Source organism: Terrapene carolina, unplaced genomic scaffold (assembly GCF_002925995.2).
Source record: "Terrapene carolina triunguis isolate 2854851 unplaced genomic scaffold, T_m_triunguis-2.0 Scaffold236, whole genome shotgun sequence".
NCBI lineage: Eukaryota > Metazoa > Chordata > Testudines > Emydidae > Terrapene > Terrapene triunguis.
Window position 1 is genome coordinate 17,583,596 of NW_020664587.1, and position 7,803 is coordinate 17,591,398.

Below are 7,803 nucleotides of genomic sequence, written 5' to 3' on the forward strand. Positions count from 1 at the left end.
CAGGAGGGGAATGAACAAGCCACCAGCCTCCATGAGTTCACAAGTCCAGTGACTGTGAACAGTATTTTTCATTGATGGGAAGGAAATAGCCTCGTGTTCAGAGAAAGGGAATCCACTGGGAACAGCAAAGAAAATACAGCAATCTGCAAAGGGGACTAGAGAGGAAGAATACCCCAACCATTGCATTGTAAGTTGGCTACGAGCTCCAGCCCTTTGCTGGTCTGTCTTGGCGTGTTCTCTATTTCCAGTGAAGAAGCTAATGGAATAAGAACGCCAACATACAGCAGACACGGCAAGCTGTGTCCAGGGACGACTTTTTAAGCTTGATCCTATTAGAACTAACCGCTCAGTGGCTCATTCTGTTTTTACAGCCAGGTGTTCTTTCTAGTTGTCGTGTTGCACACCCGCCCCGAAAGGCTTTTGGCAGGGCTGCGTTCCTATGAAAGGCAAACTGGACACACGCTGTAAAGAGCAAGGCTAGAGGCTCAGTGCCTCATGACATTGCATGAAACACGTCACAGCTGCTCACATCTGTCGGTTCGGGCTGTGGCAAGGAGGATCAGGCAGCACAGACGTGTCTGTCCTGTGGAGGTGCAGCACAAAGCAGGGCCTATTTGGGGGCTGGAAGGCCCAGCCGGTCTCAACCCCGGACCTACAGAGCTGCCAGGCAGTGGGGCATCTCCAGGATGCCACCCAGTCTGCGCTCCACTGCCCATGACCCGCTGAGGACACAGACCGGGGGAAGTCCCTCCTCAAGGGGTCTGACATGGGGCAGCCTGATGGTTCCTGATTGGCTCCCCGCCCTATATAAACCCAAAGAGCATTCCAGGAAGTCCAGGCAACAGCACCATTCCTGCCCCTGGCTCCTGAGTGCCTGGCCTTGCCCTCAGCTTAATTTGGACTTCGCCTTCGGACTCGGAGCCTGAAACCGGATTCTGACTCTCGGTATCAACCCCAGCCTGGAACCTGACTACGAACTCTTCTGCTACTCCCAGCCCCAGGTTTTCCCCTGCTCTGACCCTGGGTCTCGACTGCCCTTGTCAGGTTCCTGACAGGGCCTGGTTTGTTACACCCTGCATTGAAACGAAATGTGAATGCCAAGCAAACAGAACGAGTCCCCAAAGGGAGAGGGTGAAATGCCCTGGCATCAGCTCACCTTCAGGGCACTGGTTCTTCTGCACGGTGCATCTCCGGAGCTCTGTCGTGGCAGGACACACGGACACATCTCCAGAGGGAGCCTGCAGAACCTTCCGCGATCGCTCTTCGTTGCCTTTCTTGAAGCCACACAGCTTCCTTTTCTTGGCGCACGGGCCCCAGGGGCCCCACTCGCTCAGTTCACATTGTGCTGCCAGACAGCAAGAGAGTCAGGAAGAAACTACTTTCCCCAGTGCCCCCAACACGTCCCTGGAGTCCTTCCCCTCCCCCGTGCCACCCAGCATCCCAGAGAGATGTCTGTCTCCCCCAGAGCTGCCTCCGGCGAGGTGCAATACTCCCACACACCCCAGCCCAGCCAGAGCTCTGGGGCTGAGCCTCCGGCATTATTCAGACACTTAAACAATGGGGGGAAATCTATTGTGAAGGGAATTTTCTGGGCCTGTTGCGAGACGCTTGGGGTCCAAACGCCAGTTCCGGGCTGCACCACAACGGGCTGTGGCAATCAAGGGCAGGGACTGCGTAACAATTCAGTGCCTGAGGAGAAGGCTCTGCCTGCACCTCGTCTCAGCCAGACGGCTCAGTGCATCACTCCCTAGGGGACAGCTCCCCCAGGCCAGTTCTCTGCTCCACCAGCCCAGCAGGGTCCCGGGGGCCCAGCGGGGGAATGGGAAGCCTCGCTTCGAACATGCTGAGCCTGGACCCTCGGAGCGCATCACATCTGCCTCTCCGAGAACAAGTCACCACGGTCCCTTCCTGTTTTTATACTCGCTCGTCTCCTAGACTCATGTGGCCTTTCCCTTTTGGCAACCCCGGACGTGGGTCACTACGGACCTCGCCCACATGAAGCTGGGTGCCAACAACGGGCGCATCTGCACGTTTTGATGTTTGCCTAACCCAAATAACCCCATGGCTCTGGCCTGCATTCTGCCGCACCCCGCACACCTCCCGAACATCCCTCGTTTTGAGGGACCCCACCCCGCCTGGCCCCCAACGTCCCCGCATTGCACACAAACACGGTGCTCCCTCATTTTCACTGCCAAAAATTATTTACTTTACAAACAAAGACTGGTGAGACTGAGGAGCCATTTGCACGAAGGGAGGGGAGCCTGCCGCAGTTTAAGTTTCCTGCACAGATAATTTTTGTGTGTGCTCATTTGGGGACCCACTGCACCCCACATCTGGGCCTTTAGCAGGGCAGAGGTGTGCTCCCCCTGCCCCTTCCTGGGGCAGTTATATCCTTGAGTCCATCATTTAGCTCGTGAGTCTCAGCAGCAGGTGTTTCGGAGAAGCAATGAACAAACAATGAAGCGGGACAGTGTGCTGTAGGATCCCAGAAGGTTGAGTATCTGGCTGTACTTTCACTCATTAGAATGCTGCTGCAGCTAGCCTTGTCCCCTGCAGGGTTTATTGACATCTTCCAAACCACAACTATGCTTTAAAGCAACCGACACAGAAAACCGATCACGCATTTTGCAACTAAATATTAAATTGCCAAGGGCGGAGAGCTTCCTGCAGAGTTAAGCCCCTGACTGTTTGTTGTTGTTTTTTGTTTTTTTGCAGATGCAAATATGCAACCACTGAAGAACAAATGAAGAGGCAGATTCTTGTTTGCCTGGCTTTGCACAGCACAGCAGGGATGCGGGCAGGGGGGTTCAGGTGCATGTCTTACAGGGAAAATCTGTCTCCAGGCAGGAAAGGTCACATGTACACTCTGGGTTTCCTGGGAGGAAAGACTATAGCGCCCCCAGATTTACTGGGATGTTCTCATAGGAAAGAGAAAAGCTTTTCAACAACATCAGCTGGAATTTCTTGGCTCTTGCCGAACCCTTCAGGTACCTCCAGGTCATCTAGACTGCACCTGCTGAGCTGCTACTTGCTACATTCACATACAGGTAGAGTAGATACTTGCTGGGCTGCCCACTCTGGCACCCTAGCACGTCACTGCTGTTCCTGGGACGTCACTGAAATACAGCAGGTGTGATGGAGGAGCAGCAGCGAAAGCAGGCAAGTGTTAATACGCTGTTGCATACAGACAGGGGAGGCAGCACAAATCTGAGCCTGCAGAATGCTGCAAGACCCGGCAGACAAATCAATCGCTATAACAGCTTTAATGCCACTTACCAGGACTGCTGCACTCCATCGTGCCATTGGCAGCAGAGTAGCCTTCTGGGCAGGTGGAATAACATCTCCCTTTGTGCAAGTACAAACCTTCCTTACATTTTGTGCAAAAGTTTCGGCTGAAACAGGCCTCACAGTTCTCAATTTTGCATTCTGGGGAGGAAAAAGGGAAAAAAAACAGCCACATAGTTTGAATTCTACCCCCAGGGCCAAAATCAGCAGATCCATGGATATGATTGAAAAGCAACTCCCGGCAGGCTTCTGTGGCCTTTATGTACAGAAAGTGGAAAGTGTGTATTGCGGTCAAGTTACATTTCAAGGCGGAGACTGGGCACCATCTGCTGGAGAGGGAAAAGGAAGAGTGGAGCTGTGCAAAGGGGAGGTCTAGATACCCCACTAGAAAGCCCTCCTGGCCCCCTGGAATCTGCAGACAGCCAGTGTATGTCTCTGAGCACTCTGCCAGGCCTGGCTGTGCTACCAAGAAGGAAACTGGTTTCCTTCTGCCATTGCCCCTTCTTGCAAGATAGAGCCGCTCTGCTGAAGTTATCACATAATCAGGTTGGGCTCATGTTCAGTTTGACAATCAGCCAAAATGGAAGAACACAAGGAGCTGAGTCCGGTTTCGGTCACTCCTTACGCAGCTGCGGTGTGGGCTACAGAAGCTGGCTGTGGTGCCAGGTTCTACAAAGCTGCTAATGAAATGACCCCAGGATTGTCCGTAGGTCCAACTCACTCACTGGCGTTTCAGTTGGCCCAGCCCCTTGCAATAGAAGACAGACAGACCCAGGCCAAAGACCCAATTCATTATGGACGGGCAGACGAAGGAAAAGGTGGCATCTGGGGCACTGGTTCCCCAGATACCGCACAAGATCCTGGAAGTAAGAGCATGCCCACCTCAAGACCCAAATCCAGGTGGGCACCCACGCCTGCAGCTATACCTGGGTTACCTTGCGAGGACAGCTATGACACCAGTATGTTAGCATCACTTTGACCCGGTGGATAAGCCAGACCATTCACACAACAAAACAAGAAGTCTCTAATTCTTTCTGTTTGACAGTTCACCTCCCCCACCCCCACCCCCAGCCTGCCCCATGCCCATCTTATAAAGACCCATGATAGCAACCTGACCCTGGCTGATGGGCCCGTGAGGACATTTTGTCTGTCACTGGCTGAGGCTCTCCGTGGTTTAAGCACAATTTGTTCCCAACCTACGTTGGGCCAGACGCTCAGTTGGTGTAACTGGGTGTAGCTCCATTGACTTCAGCAGAGTTGCACCAATTTACACTCTCTTGCAGTAGCTCTGAGCCACATTTCTGCACTTCCCACCTAATTTCTACAATTTCCTGTTCCTAACAAGAATGACTGCAGTCAGCTCCAAGCCTAGGTCCCTGGGGACCCTGACTAAAGACAAAGAAGCCAAAACGCAAGTCAAAAGTTGAGAGGAGGGGCTGATGTCCAAGCTAACGGATGCCAGACAGGCTTTTCAGGCCATCGTTAGGTCAATGTCCACTGATTTCTCTCTCTCTGCAGGACAATCTGTGTGTGCTCTTTCCAACCTTAGGTAAACTCACTTCACTACTTCCACTGACCCTGGCGTGGCAGGAGTCATTAGGTGGCACTGGAAAAGCTTATGACGCATGCTGCTGCTTCTTAATCTGTTTCAAATCAACCCCGATGGGACATTGCATTTGTGGGTGGAAACGCAGCCACCTCTGCAGGGGAGAGAATTACATTCCCATCTCAGGTGCAAAACAGGATACATCTCTCTTCTGCTCTCATGCCTTACTCAGGGCTGCAAGCAGCAAGTCACAAAGGGATCCCTTTCTGTGGGTATTCTCTGGGCAAGTCACTTTCCCTCTCTGTGCCTTAGTTCCCCCATCCATATAATGGGGATATTACCACCTATCCACCTCCTGGGGGCAGGCAAGGGTTAACTCACAGCAAGCCTTGGATGAGAGGACCTATAAGTGCAGAGCATTGTTTTGTATCTTTCTCTCTCCCAGGCCCTGGCACTTACTGATGCACTTGTTCATGTCTGGATTGCGAACACCGAAGTACCCCAGCGGACAGGATGGCAGGCAGATCCCGATCTGTCGGATGTCATTCCTCTCCAGCAGTATGAAGAGTTTGGGGGAACATTTCAGGCACCCGTTGAACTCAGAGCACAGGTCACAGCCTTTCGCACAGCCATGACTCACCTCGGTACTGACTGAAAAGGCAAGAGAGATACCCGCAGATTAACACACACATCGCAGAGCAGCAAGATTGTCCAGGGGAACTGGTTGCAACAACAGCAGCTTGTTACACGGCCCACTCTCGCGCTGGCTGCGATCTGCTATTCAGGTTTATAAAACATGTTCACGGGGTTAGTGGAATCAGCCCTTGTGGCCAAGTGTCTGCAAGACACAATCTACCCCTGCCCGAATCTGGGCCCTTTGTCGGCCTCAGCAGAGAGTCCCTGGGCTGGATCGGCAAGAAGACTGAGCCCTCCTCCAGGTCAGCACTCCTCTCTCCAGCTGGCAAGGGGCAGCACATGTGGGAAACTGCCCCTTCCCAAGACAAGTAGGGCAGCCCAGCTGGCGTGGAATTCCTGCAGGGTGGGTCTGGCACAGGGTTCGATAATGAACCGATTCTCGAACAAGCGATTCGGAATTTTTTGCAAGAAAAATGATCAGGCTTCAAAATGGACGAAATGGCTCAGGCCTGAGATAAGCTGGTCGCTCAAAGCCTAACCTCCCAGCCCCCATTTCCGGGTCCCCCTTTGTCTCTGTCTCCTATTTCCCCCTCACTTCAACCTTTTCTTTGCAGTTCAGCAAGCCGGGTGTGCACCTCCCTGGCCAAACGGGAGTGTTCCCTAGCTCCAGCTTGAGATCTGCCCAGTCTCTGTGGTGAAGCACACGGCAGAGTGACTAGGGCCTTGGCTACACTTGGGACTTCCCAGCGCTGCGAGAGCTCTCTCGCAGCGCTGTATGTACTCCACCTCTCCGAGGGGAATAGCTTGCAGCGCTGCGAGCGAGCGTGCAGCGCTACAGGCTCTGATTACACTGGCGCTTTACAGCGCTGTACTCGCTGCGCTCGGGGGAGGGCGTTTTCACACCCCTGAGCGCAGCAAGTTGCAGCGCTGTACAGTGTAGCCAAGCCCTAAGTGTGACATCGCACTATGGATGGAGCCTTGGCCGCACCAACATGTGGACAACAGGGGAAACGTAGCAGAATTATGATTAAATGACGGGAGAGGAGGATGTTCCAGTGGGTGTCAGCAGGCACAAATCTGCCCAACACAGGAGTTATCAGAAAGGAGAGATTACAGGAAAACCCTTCGCTATCCGTGTCACTGAGCTAACCAATCGGTCTTCTGTTTGGTGAAATCTGCCTTGTATCAGCCTGTCAAACCACAACTTTTCAACACCCCAAGCCAACCTTCACCAGAGCTGCACCTCCTTGGCCAAATGCAACTCCATACCAGTGAGAATGTAACCTGCAAAGTGCAAGCCCATCAGTAATTTGGTCAGGATTCAATGTTAAACTTCCAATGGATAATAGAGGATGGGACACTCTGGAAGGCAAGAGAAGCCCCCTGAGATGAGGGAATCAGGCAGAGTCCTATTGTCCCATCTATCCTGATGTTCCTTCTAAGCAGACCTTACTGTTGCTGAGTCAGGGATGGGGTGGAGAGGATGGAGTGTGAGCACTGACACATGCCCGGAGATATACTGGTTTAGGTACATGCCTCTGGAGAACCCAGATTCAAATCCCAGCAGGAGATAAACTGGGTCCACCTCGCTGCAACGTTCATGTGTCTGTAGGACAAAACTACTGGCTAATTTGGCCATTTCCACTGACGAGGAGAACCAGGACTCGGCTTAGCAGGAGCTGCTGCAGGTCAGGCTGCTGGTGCATGAGCAGAACTGGGGCGGAGGGGTGGGGGACATGGGTTTGAACGCAGAGCATGCTGCAGCTCAGGGTGGAGGTACATCAGCAGAGCTGGACAGGGAACGCTTGGACAGGCTCTCCTCCCTGTTGTAGCTTCTCATTTGAAATTCACCCCAAAGGCTCCCATTTTAACTGGGACTGACTCTGCCTGGGTTTTGTGCTGGACCGTTCTCAGAGTCACGAGACATCCTTCCTGCCAGAAATGTGGCCCAGCTCACGCTGGTTCCAGAAGAACATTTGAAATCTCCAATTCCAAAAGCCCCTGTGACGAGAGCTGAGTGTTTCTTGCCAGCAAGCAGCCCTGTGTCTTTGGGCCTAATAGCTCACGCATCATCCCATGGGAGATGGCACTAATGTTCCTGCAGCTTTGAGACGGTTTATTGCGGTGGTGAAATGCTCCCTAGCCCTGGCTCTTAGGTAAGAACGGACCCTTTGCTGGCCAATCAGCACCATCATAGAAAAAAATCCCTCTCTCAGGAGTCCTGCCATTAATATTTGATGCAATGAGTGAGCTCATGGCCCAGCTTCAACGCTGCCCAGAGAAAGTGAGTCAAACCCAGATAAATAATTGATTGCTCCTGTGGCCATTACAAGCAC

At 52.8% G+C, this 7,803-nt stretch overlaps 1 protein-coding gene across 2 annotated transcripts in view; it reads right to left on the reverse strand.

The window, feature by feature from the left end:
• Nucleotides 1-7,803, reverse strand: part of RSPO1 (R-spondin 1) — a 17,754-nt gene that overhangs the window by 514 nt on the left and 9,437 nt on the right. For both annotated transcript variants that reach the window (XM_026657188.1, XM_026657187.1), the window contains 3 exons: nucleotides 5,291-5,482; nucleotides 3,277-3,426; nucleotides 1,157-1,345 (listed from right to left, as the gene is read on the reverse strand). In XM_026657188.1, the coding sequence (XP_026512973.1) occupies nucleotides 1,157-1,345; nucleotides 3,277-3,426; nucleotides 5,291-5,482 (531 nt within the window). The remainder of the gene's footprint in view (nucleotides 1-1,156; nucleotides 1,346-3,276; nucleotides 3,427-5,290; nucleotides 5,483-7,803) is intronic.